Source organism: Eulemur rufifrons, chromosome 17 (assembly GCF_041146395.1).
Source record: "Eulemur rufifrons isolate Redbay chromosome 17, OSU_ERuf_1, whole genome shotgun sequence".
Taxonomy (NCBI): Eukaryota; Metazoa; Chordata; class Mammalia; order Primates; family Lemuridae; genus Eulemur; species Eulemur rufifrons.
Genome location: NC_090999.1, coordinates 91,831,470 through 91,857,136, shown reverse-complemented (window position 1 = coordinate 91,857,136; position 25,667 = coordinate 91,831,470). Strand labels below are relative to the sequence as shown.

The window sequence follows — 25,667 nt, the reverse complement described above, 5'->3', positions numbered from 1 at the left end:
CTGTCTAAGGTACAATAAAAAGGCTCTTTCACACCAAGTGTTCTGTGCACAGACCGCACAAGGCCTTCCCCTGGAGATGCTGCTTCAGGGAAAGCCAAGAGATCACAAGTCCGAGACAAGCGGTCCTAACAAGATAAAGAGTCATCTCCCCAACTCCACAGTAAGCAAGTGAAAATTCATAAAACTAGCTTATCTAGACAGCTTAAAGTCCTTTCAGACCAGTGTCAAAAAATTATTTGGTAGCAATGAAGACAAATTTGTGCTGTCATGAGAACTTACTAATTTTTAAAAACTATTATTTCCTTTTTCAAAATGTAACATTTCATGCTTTACAATTTAGTTGCACTTCAATTCTTTTTCATGTTTCTCAAGGCAAAAAAAGAAGCATAAAGGAACAGGAAGTGGATGCAATTATGTGTGCAGCAACAAGTTAACCAGAAGATTTAAGTTTTAACTGTGAAATTTAGAAAAGCAACTGTATTACATGACATTCCATCATTTCATCTTCAAAATAATGAACACAGCAATTTTGGTGCAGCCTGCTTACAGTTCAAAATATCATCATTTTAGAATTTATAATTCTAACATAATGGGGACAAATTACATACTATGTTATAATTTGTACCAAATCATAGCACCAAAATGCTCAGGAACTTTCATTTATTACAAATATTTCTCCCAAAAGTTATCTGAGCAAGTGTTCAATAGTTATATCTCAGAATGCAGAGACAAATATTAATAGTTATGTTAGCATCAAAAATACCAATTTTATTTCTGAGTTAAGACCAATGGGTGGTAAAATTTAATCACCAAGAAAGCGTTTCAGATAAATCACCAGGTAAACACAGAAGTTAAAATACAATGGCTGTGTTACCACAGCTGCCTTGCTGAAGTGCGGAATCTACATTGTGGACACCACTCTGGAAAATGCATTCACATTCACAGAAGCATGAGCCTCGGATTGTTGAAATTTCAATCCAAGTACTTCTCTTTATACGCAATTAACAACAGTTCTGTACATCATACACGTACAGATTTAAAAGGAACAGTACAAATGATTGAATTTGGAATCCACACCCTGCTCTGCACAGGGCTGAAGAGGAAAAGCTTGGTTCAGGGTCAGCTGCAGACAAGGGGCCCATACAGCAAAACATCCCAGGACAGACAACAACAGGTGGAAACTTACCACTGGAGCAGTTGGTCCCTCCCCAGCCAGGCTCACACTGACAGGTGTTTGGAGCAACACAGCGACCATGGACACATTTATCAGCACAGTGGGCTGTCAGAGAGAAAATCAATCAAATAAAGAAAGTTGGCACAAGAAAAAAAAAGCCAACAACACAGCTGTTGCACATCCCAGTCTCAAGTATCACTTAAAAACAACATGCATGCTTGATAATTTTCTTCAATCCATTCCTCAGCCCTCTAACATTCTGCTGCATTACCAAACAATTCCCCTTCTTATTGCGGTATCTCTAAATAAATTCCATCATTTCTACTATTTTATTCTACTTCATGCTGAATTAGGAAGGAAGTTTAAAGGAAAATTGCCTAATTCACTTTTTTAAAAAAAGTATCAATGAGTACCAAACATACCCTCTTTGTTTTAGAAGAAGCACATGTGGAGAAACAAACCACAAAGCACGATCAGGACTCCAGAATGATAGAATGCACCGAGACGTAATTCCCTTTGCATAATAAATTCCCCAGAACCAACAGTCACGTTCCTTTGTGGACATGTTATTCACAGCTATGACACAGCAGAACTGCATGCTCTTTTTCTGTTGAGGAGGATATTTAAAAATGTCACCTAGATCTCTGGGAAATATTAAATCTCAATTCCTCTTTTCTTAATGAAAATCTTAGGTGTATCCAATGCCTGGAGGCAAGGGGCATCATTGCAGACATGAGTGAATAGACAGTCTGATGATTTCCAAAAGCACGGCTCAGTCGGCTAATAGAAACAGACCTCAAAAATATGCTGTGTGGAACCTTTGCATTATCGTCAACCTTAGAGCCACCTACATGGGTTAAACATTCTTTCAAATACCTGGACATATGAGTAATTGTGAAAACAACTTGGAAGAATTTTGGGTTCAGATATTCTAAAATTTTATTTAAGGGTGGTATAAGGTACTCTGTAGTTTAGAGATGCGGTTTACTAATGTATGACTGATTACAAAAAGTAAAACAGGTTTACTGTCCAAACAGAAAATATCAATAAGTAAAATAAACCTCATCTCCTAGTTCCACAAACGATAATAGTAACATTTTTGTGGTTGTAGAACATTCAGGAAATTTTTTCCTACACATTTTTCTACTCAGAAAAGAAACAGAACCGTATTTTTCAATTTGTTTTTCCACTTAACATAATGGGAATAATATTTCCATGTCATTAAATATTCATTTATATGATTTATACACTATTGCATGTTTTTATAGACATACACGGTGCATGTGTATGTGTATATAAATATATATTGCTGGACCAAAAATGATGATCACTTCTAAGGTCTTGATCGTGAAGATCTAGGCATGAAGAGATACAAGGGAAAAGCATTTTTGATGAAGAAGAAGCAAAATCAAGTGGAAAGAAGAAAAACAAAGGGAAATGAGAAGTTCTGTGGGGGTGCAGCGTTTTGGGCAATAGCTTTGGAAAAGCAGAGGAAGATCATGAAAATCAAATTAACGTGTTGGAGTTTTATTCTCAGAATTAGCTAAGAATAATCTAAAGAAAAGTATAAATTTGTCACAAATCACCAGGTAAAGGACACCACAATGACATAAAGTGACCATGCATTTCAGGAAATATAAGCTCACCAGAATAATTCGTTGGCACCCAGGCGATTTGATGAGGGATACTAGGCCTGGGGAGAATGGGACCCTCGCCCAGGGTAGAGTTTTCTGACACTAGAGTTCCAGGGACGTGCTTAGCAACCTCATAATATATGATTCAGACAATTATGTATTTAATTGTAATTAAAATCAGAACCTGCCTATAACATACAAGCACATGTATAGCCCTACACTATGTTGACTTTTGCTGCTGAGTTAATTCAACATGTGCTCACCCCAGGGTTCAGTGTCTCCTTCCATCTCTATGCATGTGTTTGAATCTGTAGATGTCATTCACCTGTAAGGCCACAGTTCTGTTCTTTCTTTAAAACTTACGTATGCACATACCTAAAGCCGGCAAGCTACCATACTCAAGTGTGCAAAGTTCAGTTAAATGCCACGGAAGTCTTGGGTCTCAGCATGGAGCACTTACCCCACTGTTACATGGCAGCATGCGGGCATGGGACTCCCTCGCCTTAGACAGAGTGCTGGCACCCACTGTGCGCATGTCAGGGTGAGGGGCCTTTGTCTCACTTTGTACCAATGACACCCATTGTGTGCAGCTGTAATTAGCCATCAGCCTTCGGACCCAAGTTTACCAATTCCTCCTCCTTCAAGATGTTAAAGCTATTTAAAATTCTGTTTGCACACCCCTAGAAGTTTCACAAATTAAATACTATTTGCCTTTAATGTGAAACAAGACTTCCTTAATCCTGTGCATTTAAAACAAAACACAGAAACTGGATGGGGTGAAAAGAAGTAATGAAAAGAAGTATCACCCATATCCTCGAATTTCACATTTTTGTATTTAATAATGTAGTTCTCACCAATTAATTTTATACTAAAGAAATGTTATAAATGTTAATTTATATGGTAAATTTACATTAATAAAAGACTATTTTATTTGTTTTTATATCTTGGCCATCCATATAAGATCTCATTTAACGAAACAATTCCACCATTTGAGAATCTGAAAACTTCTGGGTTCCCAGGAAGCTGGATTCCATCAGAGCAACCAGGGGCTTCGCACCCATCTGGGAAGGAGCTGGCGATGAGAGGAGGATGCTTGGGGTCGTTTATGGACAGGTGTCAATTTGCTGTTTTCTCTTTCTTTTCTATTCTTTCATTTTTTCACTCCTCCTCTTCCTTTTGACTTTTACCACTCATCTTCTTTCTGTCCCCACAAACTACTCCCTTCACATGCATGGTTACCATAGAGAGTGCAGATTAAAATCTGGTTTTAGCTGTGGTTATGTTGGCTCTTAACCCCACCATGACCCAAAATTATTTCCACTGTAGCAACTGAATCAAAAGCTAAGCGTGAGCAAGCAGGCCTAGCACCTTTCCTCCAATATCAAGATAACACTTATGATAATGGGTAAATGAATGCAAGATAAATTAAGCATATGTTCCAGAGGGTTAAGAATATGAACTGCATATGCTCAAATCTCAATCCACTGGTTTTTTGTTATTCTTATTTTGTTAACTCAAAAAAAAAAAAAAAGATAATAAGTAAATTTCTATCTGCAGAATCAAAGGAGACCTGCTTCCAAATGCTTTGAGACTGCTGGAGATTTCATTCCTGATAGTGCAAACTTTGTTTTTTATGAAATGAATTCTACTAAGTCCAATCAATTATACCAGATGGAAAAAAATCTCGTGATGGTAATTTTAAAATGTGGATTATTTTTACAAAACCTTGAGCTAACATTTGGCCAAAGTCTGCAACAAAATGTGGCTAGGTCATTAGCAGAAAACAAATTTGCCTGAAGGGGGAATCTGCTTTCCTAATGACTTCTTTATTCTTAATTAAAGCGAAAGCCAATGGAATCACCTCTGAGCACTGAAGCCTGAAGTTGAAGAATGATCTAAATGATGAGAAAGATTGTTGGGATGGAGTCTAAAAGGAAAGAACACAAAATTCTACTTCCATGGTGCAGCATCTTCACACAGCAGTAGACTCTGTCACACGAGTGCCATCTCTGGTCCACGCTCTTTCCCACTGTCTCTGGACTCCCCACATCCGGCAACAGCCCTCACCAGGTACCCTCAGGAAGGACAGGAGCAAAGAGAAGCGGCAGAGGAGGAAGAGTAAGCCATAGAACACTCTATGCTCTCTGACGTCCCAACTCGCCAAGTTGAGGAAATACCAGCTCTGGCACACCAGTGACGCACCCGTCCCCAGGAGATCCACTGAGCTCCACCTCACCTCAGCCTCACCTTCCTCCTGCAGCTCCAGACGCCCCCACTCCAGGTCCTGGGTTTCCATGACTAACATACTCCACGTGAGAAACCAAGGTAGGTTAAAGACATGAATTTTTCATGCATTATAGAAAACCCCAAAGTGAACTAGAAAAGAAGAGGAAGAGAGGTCCACCTTAGCAAATGTTCAATATCTTAGATATCAAGGATAGATACAAAGGACCCATTATATCATAAGTGTGGCTCTCTCATCAGTGGGAATAGTCATTTTATTCCCTATCCATGTCCTTTCTTCATATTTTTAAAAGAGCAATTAAAACTAGGATAAGCCTGGCAAAAACGATCTATCCAATATAATTTCTTCTTCCCACCTATCTTTTAAAAAATCATTAAATATCATATTCTGAGTTTTCAGTAGCCTTTTTTAGAGGCCAGATATAAGCTGAATCTTAACCCATGTTTCAGACATGTCAAGCTGCAAGGGGCAGCCAAGGCATCTTTTTCCCTCAAGAATTGGGAGGGAAGAGACACTGATGAGAAGAACAGGCCATGCCTTTGAAGTAAAAGCTGTGGACAGTCTGTCTGCCTGATCGACAGGTGAGGACTGACATGACGACCCTGGAATCTTCTCTAATTAGGCTCCTATTTCAGCCTGAGTTCCTAAATCCATTTAAATCCCATTACCAATGACACAGACCTCACTCCTTTCACTTGTAAATACTTGGCTTTAATACTGAGAGCCATTAACTATACTCAGTAGTTTTCTCTTCTGCCACACACGTTTCCCTTTGCATTTTCACTGAGAGATGGCAAAAAGGTAAAAGGAAGAGTAGGCAGACTAAAGACTCCTTTATAAACCAATTATATCTCCAAGGGCAGAGCATAGCCATTGTCCTAAAGGACATAATATCATAAATTCATTTAAATCCATTTGGAAAATGTTTCCAGGATCAAAGTATCTCTTGAAAATAACTGTCCAGGAGAAACACAAACCTTCTGGCTAATCCATCTTTCCTCGGAAGTTCCTTTTATTCTGGTGTTATGAATAAAGAGCTAAGTCACAGATCTTGTTTTCTCTCATTTATTCTGTGAGTTGCTACAGAAAAACATAGACTTTTAGAGTTAAAAAGGTGAATTTACTGAACATCATTCACAGGGAAACAGACTAGGAAAATGGAGTAATTTCCCCAGTATTTGTAGATGGTGTTAAAGGCAGAAGTAGGATTAAACCCTGGTACCTGATTCCCAGTGGACTAAAACTCATGATGAGTTATAATGGGAGTGGGGTGATGGAAGGAGTGAGAAGGATGGTAGAGGATGTGCTAGGTCAGATACTAGGGCATAGGTACCAGATGGCCAGGAGTCTGGCGTCAGAAGATTCAAAGGAGAAAGAGGGAAAAAGTAAACAGAGTTGACCTCCAAGATAAACTTTATGCTTCCCACACTTTTGCCTGAGGTAATTATATGAAAACTATCTACAAAATCTAATTGCTATGATAAGGTTCAGTGCAGACAGCAATAATCTTGTTTCATATTTCCAAACATTACATTGCAGCCTACCCTATTATGCTTGTTTATAAGAAAGAAAAGGAATTCCTTTTTCTTTCAATTTAGTATTTACTGAAGTACCGCGCGCATTGCTAGGCACTACTATGGATAAAAAGATGGTAGACTGGGAACTCTCAGTCTGCAGAGGAAATCAGATGGAGGTCCATCAAACTCAGTAAACACAAAGCAGAATGCAGGGGGAATAACAGAGGTTTGAGCAAAATACTGAGAGTATATTGAATGATTTCATTTATACAAAATGTCCAAAGAAGCAACTCCATATAGACAGACAGGACATTAGTTGGTTGTCTAGGGCTGGGAGGGACCACAGGTAAATGTGTGATGGATAATGCGCACAGAGGTTTTTTTGGGGAATAATGAAAATATTCAAAAATTGTGTGACAACTCTGTAAATATACTAAAAAACATTTAATTTTACACTTTAAATGGTTGAATTGTGTGGTGTGTGAATTATATCTCAATAAAGCTATCATAAAACTACAGCGAAAGCTGAGGAAAGGGAACAATTAATTCCAAACAAGGTGAGATCAAGGAGGATCTCGTCAAAGAGAGGACATCTGAGCTGAGAAAGTAGACACCTTTGTAATAAAGTTGCAGGGAGGAGTGGCCAACAAAAGGGCCTCACGCTCCTTCCTCCTTGCATCCAATCACCCAAGTTACATAACTTACTGCTTGGATAGTACTTGCTCTTAAGAGACACGAAAGCCCTATCAGGAATGGCGGGAAAGCAATTTGAAACATCGAGTATTTTTCATTATATTTACTTAATGCAAACTTCTAGATTCCTAGTGCTCTCTCACCCTCTCCATGCGTCAGTCATCTAGTATGCCATGGATGAGAACCTCTGGGGTTATACAATTTTGGGGACAGGATGCAAGCAGGACGCAGTGTGAGGCAGCTTTTGTTGGCCTCTCTTCCCTGTAATTCTCATCCTCCTTCCTGCTTGATGGTGTGTAGACAAATGGCTAAATCTGTAAAAAGCACCTGGTAACTCTGAGGGAAGGGCCAGGAGAATCATGAAACCCTTCACTCTGAATTCTTTGCATGGATAAATGAATTCCACAAACCACCCACTTCCAGATTTATCTTTACATGAGGACCCCTATGATACATATATTTCAGATCTCTATTTCTTGCAGCAAAACATGATTCCTAACTAATACACTGCTCTTTTGGGAGCTCTTACAGGTGAGTCAATTACTAAATTAAATAAACATCCACACTAGCAGAATAAATTGAAGGCCCATATATATAAGGAGGAGATACAAGAACTCAGAACTTCTACCATATGTTTGAAGTAAAAGTGTCACAACCTAAGTCCAAGTGAGGTGGCCAAAAAATATGAAGGGAATTAAAATTCCTGCCATTAAATACATATCTCATTCTCTCCCTCAATTACCATTTTGACTCAAATTACAATATGAGAAGAGTTAAGTATGGAAGCTATTAACTCTAAAACAACCACAAAACAACAAAACTAGGAGTTATCACTAATAAGCAAAGATGATGAAATAGAATCATAAAACATATTCAACCTAAAAGAAGGTAGAAAAGAGAAAAATGAGAACAAAGAAGAGATGGGATAAGCAGAAAGTAAGCCTAACTATATCAGTACATTAAATGTAAATAGTCTAAATATGTCAATTAAAAGACAGATTTTCAGATTCAATTTAAAAAAAAAGCAAGAACCAACTTACATGCTGTTACAAGAAATACACTCTAAATGTAAAAACACAACTACGTTAAAAGTATGTAATAAGACATATCATGTTAACACTAATCAAAAGACAGCTGAAGTAGCTATATTAATATCAAACAAAGAAGATTTCACAGCAAAGGCTATTATTAGAAATAAGAAAGGTCACTTCATAATGATAAAGTGTTCAATTCACCAAAATGAGATAATACTACTAAACATTTATACATCTAACAACAGAGTTTCAAAAACTGCAAAAAGAAATAGTTACAATTAAAGTGGGAGTTCTGAATAACCAGTCTCAATAATTGATAGAACAGTTGGACAGAAAATCAGAACAGATATAGTAGATTTGAACCTAATTGACATTTATGTACGCGCCACCCAATAACAGTACAATAAATTTCCTTTTCAAGTATGCACAGAACATTCACCAAGTTAGATCATATTCTAAGAAATAAAACAAGTCTCAGTAAATTTTAAAAGATTCAAGGCATACAAAGTATGTTTTCTGAGCACAGTGAAATTTAATTAGAAATCAAGAACGGCAAGATATGTGGAAAGTGCTCCCAAATATGTGGAAACTAACAAACTTTTAAATAACTCATAAATCAATGAATAAATCAAAAGTGAAATTAATTAGAAAGTATTTTGAAATAAATTAAAATGAAATCACAACATGTCAACATTTGTGAAATGCTATTAAAGCAGCACTTAGGGGAAATTTTATAGCACTAAATGCCTACATTATGAAAGAAAAAATGTCTCCAACAAATTATCTCATTTTCCACCTTAAGAAACTGACAAATGAAGAGTAAATTAAACCCCAAGGAAGGAGAAAATGGGAAAATAATAAAAATCACAGCAGAAATCCACGAAATAAAAAACAGAAAACCGAAAGAGAAAATCAATGAAAACAAAACCTGGTTTCTTGAGAAGATCAGTAAAATGGGTTAACTTCCGGCTGAACTTACCAGGAAAAAAACAGAGAAGACACTAATTACCAGTATCAGAAATGAGAGAGGTGATATTATTAAAGAATCTGCAGATATTTTTTAAAAAATAAGGAAATGTTGTTAACAACTTTATACCAATAAATTTGATAACCTAGATAAAATGGAGAAACTACCAAAGCTTACTCAAGTAGAAATAAATAACCTGAACAGACATATATATCTTAAAGCAATTAAATTATAGTTAAAATCTTTATCATAAGGAAAATTCCAGTTCCAGATGGTTTCAATGGTAAGTTCTATCAAACATTAAAAGAAAAAATAACACCAATTCTACAAAACTTCCTCCAGGAAATTGAAGGAGAAACTACTTCCGAATTTATTCTATAAGGCCAAAATTACTCTAATACTAAAACCAGACAAAGACATTTGCAGAAAAAAAAAAAAACTTTCAAATATCTGTCATTAATATACATGTAAAGATTCTAAATAAAACTTTCATGAATTAAATCCAACAATATATAAAAAGGATGAAACTTCATAATCAGGTGGGGTATGTTCCTGGAATGCAAGAACGCAAGGTTGGTTTAACATTTGAAAATCAATCAACATAATTTGTTGTATTAAAAAACTTTTATGTGTGTATGTGTGTGATTATTTCAAAAGATACCTCAAAAAAGCATTTAGAAAAATCCAATATCCAATCCTGATAAAAATTCTCTGTAAACTAGGAACAAAAAGGAGTTTCTTCAACCTGATAAAGGGCAAATATGAAAACCTACTACTAACATTATACTCAATGGTAAAAGAATGAATCCTTTCCTCCCTAAGATTAGAAAAAAGACAAGGATGCCTGCTTTTACAATTTCTGTTCCATATTATAGTGAGAGTTATGGTGGGTATAATAAGAGAAGAAAAAGAAATAAAGGTTATCCAGATGGGAAGGAGGAAATAAAACTGCCTTGATTTATAGACTATTTTGTATTTATGTAGAAAATCTGATGGACTCTACAAAAAAGCTACTAAAAAAAATAATAAGAGTGTTTAATAAGGTTACAGATAAAAATCAGTATACAAAAATTTAATTATATTTCTTTGTACTAGCAACAAATAATCAGAAATTGAATAGCCATTCATAATAGCATCAAAAAATAAGGATACATCTGACCAAAGGTGTGAAAGGCCAGTAGACTAAAAACTAACAATATTGCTGAGAGAAATTAAAGAAGAATTGAACAAAACTATCAACCAACTTGACCTATTTGACATTTATAGAACACTCTACTCAACAAAAGCAGAATATTATCTTAAATAGTAAGATATACCTTCTTATGCATCAAATGACTTAATATTAATAAGACACCAGTTCTCCCCCAAATAGATCTATAGATTCAATGTGATACCAATCAAAATCCCAGAAGCATTTTTGTAGAACTTGACAAGGTGAATTTATGGAAATTCTTATGGAAATGCAAAGTGACTAAAATAGCAGGAACAACTTGAAAAAGAGAAACAAAATTGGAAGACTAATATTACCTGATTTAAAGATTTATTATAAAGCTACAATTATATCAAAACAGTGTGGTGTTGGTATAAATACAGACAAATAGATCAATGGAATAGAATAGAGAATCCAGAAATAAGTCTGCACAAAAATAGATAACTGCCTTTTGACAAAGGCAATTCAGTGAAGAAAAAAAGTCTTTTCAGCACTGCTAGAAAAATTGGATATCCATATGCAAATAAGTAAACTAGGATACATAATCTCACAACATAAACAAAAATTAACTCAAAATGAATCACAGATCTAAACGCAAAATCCAAAACTATAAAACCTCTAGGAAAAAAACATGGCAGAAAACCTTTGTGAACTTGAGTTGGGCAAAGAATTCTTAGATACAGCACTAAAAACACAATCTGCAAAAGAACAGGTTAATAAATTTGCTTTTCAAAATTAAAAACTGCTCTTCAAAAAACACTACTAAGAAAATGAAAAGATATTAATAAGTCACAGATTGAAAGAAATATTTTTTAAAACTATATCTGATAAAGAACATGCATCCAGAATACTTTATAAATAACACTCAATAAGAAAGAAACAGTTCTACAACAAATAAATAAATAAGTGGGGGCAAAGGATTTGGACACTTCACCAAAGAATATATACTAATAGCAAATAATCCCATGGAAAGATGCTCAACATCATTAGTCACTAGAACAACACAAATTAAAAGCACAATAAGATACTACTGCACATCTATTTGAATGACTGAAATTAAAAATACTGACTATATCAAGTGTTGGCAAGGATATGGAAAACTGAAACTCTTACACATTGCGAATGAGAATGTAAAATGAACAACCAATTGTCAAGTTTGGCAGTTTCTTAAAAAGTTTATAGACATTTGGCTTGTTTCCAGTTTTTGGCTGTTACAAGTAAAGCAGCTCTGAAGACTTGTGTACAACTACCAAATGATTCAGTCACCCCATGGCAGGTACTACCAAAGAGAAATGAAAGACTACGTCCATAGACAGACTTGTATGTAAGTTTTCAGAGCAGCTTTATTTGTAGTTGTCAAAACCTGAAAGTAACCCAAATGTGCTAAGTACATGAAAGGATAAACTGTGGTGTATCCACACATTAGAAGACAACTCAGCAATAAAAAGGAGTGAACTAAGGGTGCATAGGATGATAGGAATGAATCTCAAATGATTATGTTGAGTGAAAGAAGCCAAACATCCGTGGTTCTTAAAACAGCCTGGTATTGGCACAAGTGCAGGGACACAGACCAGTGGAACACAACAGAAAATCCAAACATAGAACCATCCTCATATAGTCACCTAATTTTTGACAAAGCGGGAAAGAATATACCCTGGGGACAAGAATCCCTATTCAACAAATGGTGCTGGGAGAATTGGTTAGCCACTTGTAGAAGACTGAAACAGGACCCACAGCTTTCACCTCTCACAAAAATCAAATCACGGTGGATAACAGACTTAAACCTTAGGCGTGATACAATCAGAATTCTAGAAGAAAATGTAGGAAAGACTCTTACAGACATTGGCCTAGGCAAAGAATTTATGAAGAAGACCCCCAAGGCAATCACAGCAGCAACAAAAATAAATGAATGGGACATGATTAAATTAAAAAGCTTCTGCACAGCCAAAGAAACAGTCCAGAGAATAAACAGACCACCTACAGAATGGGAAAAAATTTTTGCATACTACACATCAGATAAAGGACTGATAACAAGAATCTATTTAGAACTCAGGAAAATCAGCAAGAAAAAATCAAGCAACCCTATCAAAAAGTGGGCAAAGGACATGAATAGAAATTTTTCAAAAGAAGATATAAAAATGGCTAACAAACATATGAAAAAGTGTTCAACATTTCTAATCATCAGGGAAATGCAAATCAAAACCACAATGAGATATCACTTAACCCCAGTGAGAATGGCCTTTATCAAAAAAACCCAAAACAACACATGTTGGCGTGGGTGTGGAGAGACAGGAACACTAATACACTGCTGGTGGGACTGCAAACTAGTGCAACCCCTGTGGAAAGCATTATGGAGGTATCTTAAACAGATTCAAGTAGACCTGCCATTTGACCCAGCAATCCTATTACTGGGCATATACCCAAAGGAAAAAAGGTCATTCTGTAACAAAGGCACATGTACCCAAATGTTTATAGCAGCACAATTCACAATAGCAAAGATGTGGAAACAACCCAAATGCCCATCAATACATGATTGGATTAGTAAACTGTGGTATATGTATACCATGGAATATTACTCAGCTATAAGGAATGATGAAGATACGACATCTCTATGGTTCTCCTGGAGAGAGTTGGAACCCATTATATTAAGTGAAGTATCCCAAGAATGGAAAAACATGCATCACATGTACTCACCAGAAAATTGGTTTCCCTGATCATCACCTAAATACAAATCTGGGAACGACACCAATTGGACATCAGACTGAGGTGGGGGGTGGGGGAGGGGATGGGGGTATGCCTACACAATGAGTGCATTGCGCACCGTTTGGGGAGTGGTAACACTTGAAGGTGCTGACTCGGGAAAGGGGGGGTGGGGAAAAAATATGAAACTATTGTTTTTAACTTGCACTGTTCACTTAATAATTTATCATGAATAAAAAAAAAAATAAAAAAAAAAAAAAAAAAAGAAAGAAGCCAAACATGAAAGAGGACGTACTGTGTGATTATACCAATATAAAGCTCTAGAAAGTGCAAAGCGATCTGAGTGACAGAGAGCAGCTCCATGGTGCCTGGGAAAGAGAGGGACAGAGAGAAGCAGATGGGTGAAGTTACAAAGGGGTATGAGGAAACACTCGTGTGTGTTCCGTACGTTCACTGTCATGACTGAAGTGAGGGTTTCAGGGTTGTACACACATGTCAATATTCACCAAATTACACATTTAAAAATGTGCATTTATTGAATATTGATTTTACTTCAATAAAGCTGTTTAAAAAAAAAAAAAAAACTAGAGTGTGAGGAGAACATCCAGAGAGAGGCATAAAACCCTCTTCCTATACAAGAGGATAGAGAAAAAAAATCTGAGCTAACCCTAAAATACTGTACATACTGTGCAATTTCAAAGAGAGTCTGTGATCATTGGTGGCTGAGCATTCCAAGTGTCCAGGAAGGTACTGTCTTCAGCCTCTCCCAAGAAATATTTATTTGGAAAAATGTTAATATGAAAAAATCACAATGCAACGTTCCACTAAGCTTTTTCTATACAAAGTAAATGACTTACACAGAAAAAAACATACAGTTTGTGTTGAAATAGGCTATTGTAATGGATCCCACAGAAGGGATTGAAATACCATCTGTGGAGCACATAATCCTATTCATTTATTTGAAAATGGAAAGAGTTTTTAGCTTAATTCCACACTTACATGGGCATTATCTATTTTCTCCATGTCTCACATTGTGTCTCTTTAGGTTGAATCAGATTTAGGTAACATAAGTAACATGATCCTAATGGACGAAAGTTTCAAAATGGTGATAAGCACTTGGAATAAACTCTAGTTTTCCTAAGCACAAATTCCTAACAACTTAGCCTACAACAGGTCTGATGATACAACTGCAAATTGACTCAATTTGAGAAGGGTTTCAAAATTGTCAGCACACAGCTTAGAGAAGAAACCAAAAGGAACGTAACTTCATTTGGTACAAATTTTAATTCCCTGCTCGTCCTGTCATGTCTATGTCTACGAGGAAAGCAAGATGACTCTATGCACAGGAAGTGCCAAACCAGGCTCTTCTGTTTTTAGAATGGCATTTCTCTCGGTCCAACCACTCTCTACGGAGCCATGGAATTCTTTCGCAAGTATGTTCCCCACAGCATGCTTTCCACCACATGGCATTTCCCCGGTCTGCCTCATTTCATCGTACTGTACTGACGCTGGTCTCCAGATGCTTTGCTTCTGGTCATCCAGCACATCTGAATCACATGTTAATAATAATACAGGCCAGCCCTAGGGAGAGGTGAGAGGGTGGTGAAGGTCATGGTCACGGTCACCACTCTTCCCACTCAGTGTTCCTGCCCCTCCTCCCTCCTTGGTGGTGGTCCTTAGACATTTCCTTTTGGATTCAGGGGCCCTCACGCTCTTCCCGCTCTCTTTCCCTGTCTACACCTGGTTCAGAGTAAATGGCGTCCTCATACCCGAGAGCCAATGGCGAATAAGAACAGCTAAGATTTTTCTTGTCAGGAACCTTTGCATTTCAGGATGGAAGCCTGAAGCCAAATGTCTACATTAAGCAGTAGAACTTCTTCAAAAGGAGGAGGATTAAGGGTCTGAGAGAAAGCTGCAGCAGGGCTTTTGCTACTAGAATTCACCACAAAAACCAAGGAATACAAACTTAACTGCCTTCAGGGGCCACAGGATAAATTAGAGAAGTATTACAAGTCAGGTGAGACCTGGGAAGACTTTATATGAACACTTGCTCGTGTGAAGCAGGTGACTTCCCTTCAGTCCCCTGTCATCGAGCCAGTGTTACCAATAGCCTGATTTTTCCATGGAAGATGAAAGCCCCAAGTTTTATGTTAAAACTTTTTAAAATATGAAACACCATGTGAACCAAACAAACATGCTTACACATCAGATCATGCAGCCTGCCAGCTTGCTACCTCGAACACAGACTATCGGTGCACTGTGTGAACCCACAGCGATGGTGTAAAAGAACACAGCATAAAGGGCTTCTGAGTTCTTTGACAGGTCACGTGTTAAACTTCATTGTCCTTCTTCCTTAATTTTAGCTTTTGACCCTGTATCAACTGCCAAATCTATCATACATATAGCTATTTTGAACTTCACATCAAGAGCAACTGCATACGCATACTTATTGACAACTTTACTTTTGGTGAACAACTGTTTTCCATGAAATGTCTCTGTTGATAACAGTTCAAAATCTGGAGAGGTCCAGCCGATGCCGTCTCCAGCAATGAGGCCAGCAAAACTGGGACGTACTCTAAGCCACAGCAAAGGTAAAGACGCATCTGTTATACCCTCCCATGACTCAGTTAAAACTTTCCCTTTCTTGAATTGTTACAACGGATATTATAATTGTTCTTAGAAGAAATTAAAGATCCAGAGAGTCTCAAATAAAGTATAAATATTTATAATTACACAGTCTAAGTTTATAGAAAAGAAAAACGAATCCCTTAAAGCAGTGTTTTCCAAATAAGTAGATTCTGAGAACCATTAGTTCCATCATGTCCTTAGGGGGAAAAGTGAGGGAGAGAGGAGCAAGGATACCACAGTCAAATAAGTTTGAGACATGCCTTTACCGCAGGCTAATGCAACTCTTCAAGAAGGGGATTCAGCATACAGCATTAACTAAACTAATGGGATAATGCAACGGTGAATTCTGCAGACCATAGCTCACACTAGGGACGTGAAACTACAGCTAATGCCCAAGATCCAAGTTTCTGGAAACCTATTCTCCTCCCCAGATCAATTAAGTGGCACGTTTCCTCTTATGTCCCTCAATTCCATGCTAAGTATAATAAATTAACTTAGCTACTATTTTCAAGCTTAAACCTCCATTAGTGTGGCTGCCATATCCTTAAACTTGCCACAAGCACCTCTGCCCCTCCAGTGTGCCCAGCTGGCCAGGGAGGCCCACCTTGAGATGATGCCCCACTCTGAGACCTAATAGAGAAGTCTGCTTTTCTGTGTCGTAATGGTCTTGAAGCTCTGGGTGATTTCCTTCAAACCTTTTTTAGAATTAGTTGTCAAGGAAAAAGATTTAGGTCTGGAACATGGGATATACTACAACTGAAGGAAACAGGAGTGTCAGTGCTGCGCTGATTCTATCAGTACATCAGCCTCTCCTCTCCCTCCCTCCCTCCCTTTAGCATCTCCGTGTGTGGCCCAGATGGATGCGCTAGGTTCACCACTGGATTATCTGCAAAAGCGTTGGCAGTCACTAGCCTAGACAGAAAACATGCAAGTTCTGTCAGCACCTGGTCATGTCAATGTTTTGTGGTTGGTCACTTAGATCAAAATGTCTTTTTTCCATTATCTTAAAATTACTTTGCCCTAAAACTATTTGGACCATAGTACAATAAAAATTGCTGCTCAGTTCTGGGCTTTTATTTATCCCTGCAAGGGGACTGAATAAATTAGCAGGCCTGTAAAAATTCTACCTGTCCTGCAAAGACTGCAGTTTCAGGAACTCATTTTCTAGAGATAAGGCAAGGATTTTTTCAATGTTTCCTTTTGGCCTTGTCCCCATGGGACTCCAAAGTCAGGCTTTGTTAAGCAAAAAAACAGGCAGTAGATATGATTTCCATCTGTTTAGATTTAGGCTATCTTGAATTCATAGTGGGTTTTTTAAAATTAAATTCATAGTTTCAATTTATAAAATCCTAAATAGTGAGCAAGCATTGGCAACAAAGTAAAGCAACAAAGGTTTCCTGCATTATTTGTTAGATTTCCTATCTTCACTGTCAGCAGAAACCAATAACCAAAACTGGAACAGAAGTCTGGGTTCCAATGGATGTGTGGGAAAATTGGAGTTTCTGCGGGTGCAGCATGGAGACAAAGGGCCTTTCCCTGTATTTACTGGTAGGTTCCTCTGAACCAAGTTGGACTCCATAGCAACAGCGTACAGGTCCCTATGGAAACATGAAAAAATCCACTGCCAGTGGCCGGAAGGGCATCCTGGGTAGGTATATTTGGGAACATATCATCTGATTGTTGCCAGTCAGGGTCTTTTGGCTAGCCTAACAGGATTGTCTCACTTTTATCTCTGCTCAAAAGGGTCTACTTAAAAGAGTCTATAGACTAAAGCTTTGGGGAAATATTTGACAAGATCACAACTTTATCATTAAACAAGCCTGTGAGAATCAAACAAATCCCAACAGTAGGCTCTGGCTGCCTAAAAGAGGAGCTCCTCTCCTCTCCTTAAGCTCCCCCTCTGCCCTCCTAAATCCGCCAGTGCAGCCCAGCTTTCCCGTAAACAGCACTCGGCCAACAGGTGACCCTTCACAGCCCACGGCAAGGTGTCTTGCCCTCACTCCAGCTTCTTTAGGCCTGAAACATCTGGGCCCTATACTTCTCAGCCGGAAAAGACCAAAATGACATAAAGCCCAGATAAAGAATCATTAATAAATGTGTCCTGACATAATCACCAGGTGGGAGGAGAAAGCACCTTCAATGGCAGATTTTCCCCAAATCCTTGCCTAGTTGGCCAACGTGCCCAAGCCTGCCAACCCCTCTCCTAATCGGATCCCCCAGTGGCTGACACTGAGGCAAAACGTGGCTGTTGAGAATCCATCCTTTCCATGCCCTATACCAAACTGCTCACAATACAATCCTGAGCTAAGCTTCACAAATATTCCGGCTCACAAAGAGGAAGCTAATTTTTCCTGGGGACAACAGCAGGAACAGTAAATATGACTTCCCAGTTAAATGGCACAGAGGGATGGAATAAGAGCCCACGGCCTGGTGTATGATTCAGGAGCCTCAGTTGATACCTCCATGATTCAAGAAGTCCAAAATGTCATCGGATGCCACGCAGTCCAATCCAGGCATGGCAAACGAGGGGCACTCACACCACCCAGTGCCACTCCAATCCCATAGCAAAAGTCACTAGTGGGTCACTCTGCTCCAGACATGGCCTCAGAATCCTTCTAAACACAATGTTCAAAGCAGCCACTTTCAAGAGATGGCACTCTCTTTCCCAAAAAGGAAGCTTTTTGTTAATTCTGGTCTTATATAACATAATATTCCAGTACCAAAAAAAATAAGAAATAGGGAAAAATGTGTGGATTATATAGCAAATAGCCCAATGTGGCCCCCCAAGGTGCCACCTGTGTGGCATAGCTGTCTCCTGGAAGGAAGAGTCCTGGCTTAGTGAGCTGCATATGTTTTTAAGCCCTTGCTCCAAAATTTAGGTTTTAAACCCACTGCTTTCTGCAGCATGCTATTCAAACAAGAGTAAAGTTCAGCTATGGAACGCTTTTTCATATGAACACCAACCACAGCTCCAGTTCCTTATTTGCCTACAGCCAGTTCAGTTTTACATAAAGTTGGCCAAGTTAAAAATCAGCTGTGAATATTCATTCACTGCTCTGGTAATCAATTGTCACACTTCTCTCTGTTATGAACAGGAAATCATATACAGTTCAGTGTGTGGGAGTTAAGGCTTCTTATTTACGGTTCCAAAGTCCTCTTAACGAGTGCCAAAGGCAGGCAGGGCACATCCATGGGAACTACTCTTTTGCCATCAGAGCGAGCCTGCCAGGCAATAGAGTGGGCACCCCAATACCCAAACCCCTTCCTTCTGTCTTCCTTGCAAGCCACACCACCTGAATGTCCCCGTTAGAACTGAAACTTGGATTTAGCATTTGATATCCTCCATCTAATAAAAACAGGGCAATAGATTTAAGTCTATCCCCCCCAAAACAATCATCAGAATGGTCCCTTCATTTGCAGCAGCAGCTAGCAGGAGAAGACAAGCCATCTGGGGCAAAGAGAGTGGGAGCTGGACTAGAGCAGGGCCCCCTGGCTGTGCCCTCTGTCCCCTCAGGATTCTGCTGCAAGCGGCCCTGCTGGCAATGATACGCTTCCTCTGCCATCAGCCAAGGTGAAGCCAAGAACATCCCAGTTAGAACGTATGGCCAGCTTTGCCTCTGGATTCACCAGTCCTTCCCACAGGAGGGTGGTTGCCAATTTCCCACTCTGCTGTTCTCTTCTGCTGCTTTTCCTGCGAGCTTTCCCAAGTCCCATGTAACCCAATCTATAAGCAATCCCCAGCGTGCTAAAAGGTCAGTTTCCAAAGATGTGTTTCCAAATCAGAGGTGTGTACCTCCAACCACATTCTCCTGGAGTTGTAATGTTGTAAATAATGGTTAGGTCCCCAGGACAGCCTCAATAGTTCATTTTCTCCAAAATGTTCCTGAATGAACTACAGTACTGTGGGAATCATGAGTCTTACCTCCTTACCATGGGCCAACGCATTTATATTTCAGTTCAGGCTGCTAAGAGCTCCCTCACCACCATGGGATCAGAAATATTCCTCTCTCTACTGTGCTCATGGTGGGGAGTAGTGGGGGTAGACAAGAGGCTGCCCTGGCTCCGGATCATCCCTAGAGCTGCAACACCCCTTATGGAATTTTGGGGTGAGGAGAGAATGGGCAACTGGATGGTGATGAAGGTAGTAAGGGCTTGGAAGGGCCTGAGCCTCCTGCTGGTTTGACCGTGGGGCATTTGTTAGTCAAGTCTCCTACCAAACTACCTTCTGTACCAGCCCCCACCTCAGCCTGTTTCTCTTTCCTTTTCCACTATCACCTGTTGTTTTTAATCAATGTTTCTGTGGCTCTGTGAAAAACAAGCCAATCTTACTTTATCTCCCACCCTGTTCCTGGCCTTAAAGCCAAAATACAAATGGCCAATAAACATAAATTTTTTAAGAGAACAGCATCCCTAGTAATTAAGGAAATGCAAAATAAAGCCAGGTACCATTTTTTCACCTAACAATTTGAAAGCAATAGTAACACTGAGTGTTGGTGAGGATGGGTACCTTCACGCATTATTACTGGATATGCAAGTTGCTACCACTTGTCTGGACAGCAGTTTGACAGTTTGCATCAAAATGCAGCTTGGTGAGACCACATGACTAAGTTTTGGCCAATGAAATATAAAAGGAAATGGAATGTGATCACTTCTGGAAACCTTTCTTAGGAAATAGCTGGCATTGCCATTTGCCTTTTTCTCCCACCTATTCTGTATGTTGACTGATGTGTGGACGTCAATTAATGATATACAAAAATGAAGACTATACCCTAGAGATAGCGGAGCAGAAAGGTAGAAATTGCCTGGGTTCTCACTGACTTGCCCACTTCTAGGAACCTCATAGCCAAATCTAATCCTAAATGATACAATACACATATCTTTTGTCCCAGAAATGCTACTTAAAATAATTTATTTTATGAATCGCTCCCATGTGCAAAAAGATAGACAAAATGAGGCTCACTACAGTCACTAAACTAGCACTAGGATACAACTAGTCTAAGATTAGGACATATTAATACAGTAAAATTTAGCTATAAAAATGATTATTATGTGGATGTATTTATCTATAAGGAAATACATCCACAATATAATATTAATGAACAAGGCAGTTTACAGAAAAAGTATTTATGAAATAAACCTATAAATTTATTTTGGATTTTATAGAAAAAGTATTTATGGCATAAACCTATAAATTTATTTTGGATTTAAATAAATGGAAAAATACTTGGAAAGATATACAACAAAATGGTGGGAGTATGAGTAATTTTTTCTCTCTTTTTGCTCATCTGTTTTCCAAGTTTTTAAACAGATAAGAAAAATGGCTTCATTATGAAAAATAATTTTAAGCAATTTTTTAAAATACAAAACAAATTCACATTTCTTTTGAAGAGTCCCAGATGTTTTACTTCTAACAAATGAAGTAGCACAGATGAGAGGGGAGGGGGCAGAGGGTCTTTCCCTTCCTTCCATAGTCTATATTTCACTTCTATTTTGTAGCATAGACTGAGCCCTGAAGAACATCAACAAGCAGTTTACTCATTCTTCTGCCTCTGATGGGTCTGGTGCTTAGAAAGGAAGGAGAGAAGGAAGAGAAAGAAATAGAAAGAAGAAGGAGGAGATGTAGGGAGGAAGATGAAAGCAGAGAATAAAGAAGAAGGAAGGAAAAAAGGAGGAAGAGGAAGCAAGTCAGGCAAAACAGTAGAAAATAGACACTAACAGACAAGTTTGGAACACCTACAGTTAGTCCAATACACGTTATGCATCCCTTCATCTTAGGAATAAGATCAAAATTCTGAATTAGAGAACTATTTGGAATCTTGGGCAGGCTAGGAGGTAGGGACAATGAAAAAGATGGGAAGTATATAAAGATTCCCAATATTGTTGAAGAAATTAAAACCCTGGAGAAAGCCACACAGCTGCTACTCTTGTAACTTCAGGCTATATGTGGGACAAGCCCAAAGGCAAAGCGAAAAAAGATGAACAAGATGACACTAGAGGTTGTGATACCACCTCCAAACATAGCCATGAGATTTGCAAAATGCAAAATGCAAATGATTGGATATAATTTTAACATTTACAAGAGATGTCTGGTCATAAAAGATAAGAAATATATGAAAAGAATATATAATTGTGTTAATCATCATGCTAGTTAGGCCAAAAAAAACACATCTACATATCTTAATGATCAAACATATGCAAAATTCAAATGAAGGGAATAGCCAACTGGGTTGAGGGTTCTAATCTAACTTGAAACTAGTACCAGGAAATAATATGTCCTAAGTCAGAGGAATACAGGATACACCATCTAGAATAGATGATGGACTCGGTATAATCCATCAATGTAGTAATCAAGAATGATATTTTCTGGTGTTTAAAAACTTCAGAAAGAAATATTATGCAGCCTTTAAAAATGAAACTCATATGATCCTCTCAATAGACACAGAAAAAGCATTCAACAAAATTCAGCACTCTTTTATGATAAGAACACTTAACAAAATAAGCATAGATGGAACTTACCTCAGAATAATAAAAGCCATATATGACAAACCTACAGCCAACATCATACTGAATAGGGAAAAACTGAAAGCATTCCTGCTTAGAACTGGAACCAGACAAGGTTGCCCCCATCACCACTTCTATTCAACAAAGTTCTGGAAATCCTAGCCAGAGCGATCAGACAAGAGAAGGAAATCAAGGGCATCCAACTGGGGGCAGAAGAGGTCAAACTATTGCTCCTTGCTGACTATATGATCTTATATCTAGAAACCCCCAAAGATTCTGCCATGAGACTACTGGAATTGATAAACACATTCAGCAAAGTCTCAGGTTACAAAATCAATGTACAGAAATCAGTAGCATTCCTATATGCCAACAATAGTCAAACTGAAAACCAAATCAAAGACTAAATACCCTTCACAACAGCAACAAAGAAAATAAAATACCTAGGAATATATTTAACTAAGGAAGTGAAAGACCTCTATAGGGAGAACTATGAAACACTGAGGAAGGAAATAGCAGAGGACATAAACAGGTGGAAAACCATACCATGCTCGTGGGTTGGCAGAATCAACATTGTCAAAATGTCTATACTACCCAATAGATTCAATGCAATCCCTATTAAATTAGCACAATCATTTTTTGCAGATCTAGAAAAAATAATTCTATGCTTCATATGGAACCAGAGAAGACCCTGTATAGCAAAAGCAATCTTAAGCAAAAAGAATAAATTAGGAGGCATCAATTTATCAGACTTCAAGCTATACTACAAGGCTATAGTAACCAAAATAGCATGATACCAGCACAAAAACAGAGACATATACCTATGGACCAAAACAAAAAACCCAGATAAAAAACCATTCTCATATTGCCATCTGATCTTTGACAAAGCAGACAAAAACATACACTGAGGAAAAGAATCCATATTCAATAAATAGTGCTGGGAAAATTGGATAGCCACATGTAGAAGACTGAAACAGGATCTGCACCTCTCACCACTCACAAAAATTAATTCATGATAGGTAACAGACCTAAACCTAAGACATGAAACTATAAGAATTCTAGAAGAAAATGTTGGAAAAACTCTTATAGACATAGGCCTAGGCAAAGAATTTATGAAGAAGACCCCAAAGGCAATCACAGCAACAACAAAAATAAATAAATGGGACCTGATCAAATTAAAAAGCTTCTGCACAGCCAAGGAAACTATCACGAAAGCAAACAAACTACAGAATGGGAGAAAATATTCGCATGGTACACATCCAATAAAGAGCTGATAACTAGAATCTACGTAGAACTCAGGAAAATCAGCAAGAAAAAAATCAACCCCATTAAAAAGTGGACAAAGGACATGAACAGAAACTTTTCAAAGGAAGACAGACTAATGGCCAACAAACATATGAAAAAATGCTCAACAACTCTAATCATCAGGGAAATGCAAATCAAAACCACAATGAGATATCACGTAGCTTCAGCAAGAATGGCTTTTATCAAAAAGTCCCAAAACAATAAATGTTGGTGTGGATGTGGAGAGATAGGAACGCTCATACATTGCTGGTGGGACTGCAAACTAGTGCAACCTCTGTGGAAAGTAATACGGAGATACCTCAAAGAGCTACAAGTAGAACTACCATTTGATCCAGGAATCCCATTACTGAGCATCTACCCAAAGGAAAAAAAGGCATTCTATTAAAAAGACATCTGCACTCGAGTGTTTATAGCAGCACAATTCACAATTGCAAAGATGTGGGAATGACCCAAATGCCCATCAATACATGAGTAGATTCACAAAATGTGGTATATGTATACCATGGAGTTCTACTCAGCCACAAAAAACAATGGCGATCTAGCACCTCTTGTATTATCCTGGATAGATAGAGCGGGAACCCATTCTACAAAGTAAAATATCACAAGAATGGAAAAACAAGCACCACATGTACTCACCATCAAATTGGTATTAACTGATCAACACTTATGTGCACATATAGTAGTAACATTCGTCAGTTGTTGAGCAGGTGGGAGTGGGGAGGAGGGGATAGACATGTACACACCTAATGGGTGCGGTGCACACCTTCTAGGTATGGACATGCTTGAAGCTCGGACTCAGGTGGGGCAAAGACAATATACGTAACCTAAACATTTGTACCCCTGTAATATGATGAAATAAAAAATATAAAAATAAATAAACCTTAAACCCCCCCCCAAAAAAATAAAAACTTCAGAAAGAAATATTATGCAGCCTTAACAAGGAAATTCTGTCACATGCTACAAAATTGATAAACATCAAGGACATTATGCTAAGTAAAATAAGCTAGTCACAAAGGGACAAATACTGTATGATTCCACTCATATGAAATATTTAAAGTAGTCAAAATCATAGAAACAGAAAGTAGAAAGGTGGTTGCCAAAAACTGACGGAGAAGGGCAATTAGTGTTCGATGGGTATAGAGTTTCAGTTTTGCAAGATGAAAAAGCTCTAGAGATCTATTGCACAACAGTGTGACTAATAACAATACAGAACTGTACACTTAAAGTGGTTAATACGGTATATTTAATGTTACGTGTTTTTACCACAATAAAAATAAGTATCGAGGAAAAAAGTTAATGAATTGAAAAGAGATCACCAAAATTATATTAAAAAGTAAACTAAAGATGAGATGAAATAATTATTTGCTTAGAGGGTAACTATCATTCAACCTTGTGAAGATTTTGAACTAATTACAGAAATGTGTAGGAGAATCAAAATCTATAATGTTCATTTTTTAGTTTTAAGAAGATATAATATTTAAGAGAATATGCTCTATAAAATAAGTCAGCTTTCTACTATCACTTTTAAGTGTGTAGTAGGATAATTGATTTAAAATGTTATTTTAAAGTTGAATCTTAAAAAAACAATATTTTAACATTTCAGAGAACTTGAGATTTCACCTTATTTAAAATTGAACTTACTAGATTTACAAAAATTATTCAAGTGGACAGGAAAGTGTGTCATCCTGCTAGCTAAATTACTTAAAATGGAAAACAAATCTATTAAATGTACAAATTTCATTTGAAAAACTTGAAAGTATTTAAGTTTATAAAACATTAGTCAAAGCCTTTTAATGTGTTTACTAAAATTTGTTAAACTAATGAATGAAACATCTATAAGTTGAATTTTGTTTAAGAAACAACTATTTTTGGAGTTAAAACTATAGTAAATCAAATATTAATTATTAAAATGACAGTAAACCTCTGAATAGACTTTTCTGTGTTGCACACACGTGTGTGCACATACACACCTATTCACACACACACAAGAGGCACCACAAACTTCACATTTAGCAAATACTAAATAGCAATTAGCATATCTAGGTGCTCTGGCTTGTTGTAG

At 37.7% G+C, this 25,667-nt stretch overlaps 1 protein-coding gene across 1 annotated transcript in view; it reads right to left on the bottom strand.

Moving 5' to 3' along the window:
- Positions 1 to 25,667, bottom strand: part of MEGF10 (multiple EGF like domains 10) — a 116,146-nt gene that overhangs the window by 75,506 nt on the left and 14,973 nt on the right. Inside the window, exon 4 of the mRNA XM_069492240.1 lies at positions 1,187 to 1,279. Coding sequence (XP_069348341.1) covers positions 1,187 to 1,279 — 93 coding nt within the window. The remainder of the gene's footprint in view (positions 1 to 1,186; positions 1,280 to 25,667) is intronic.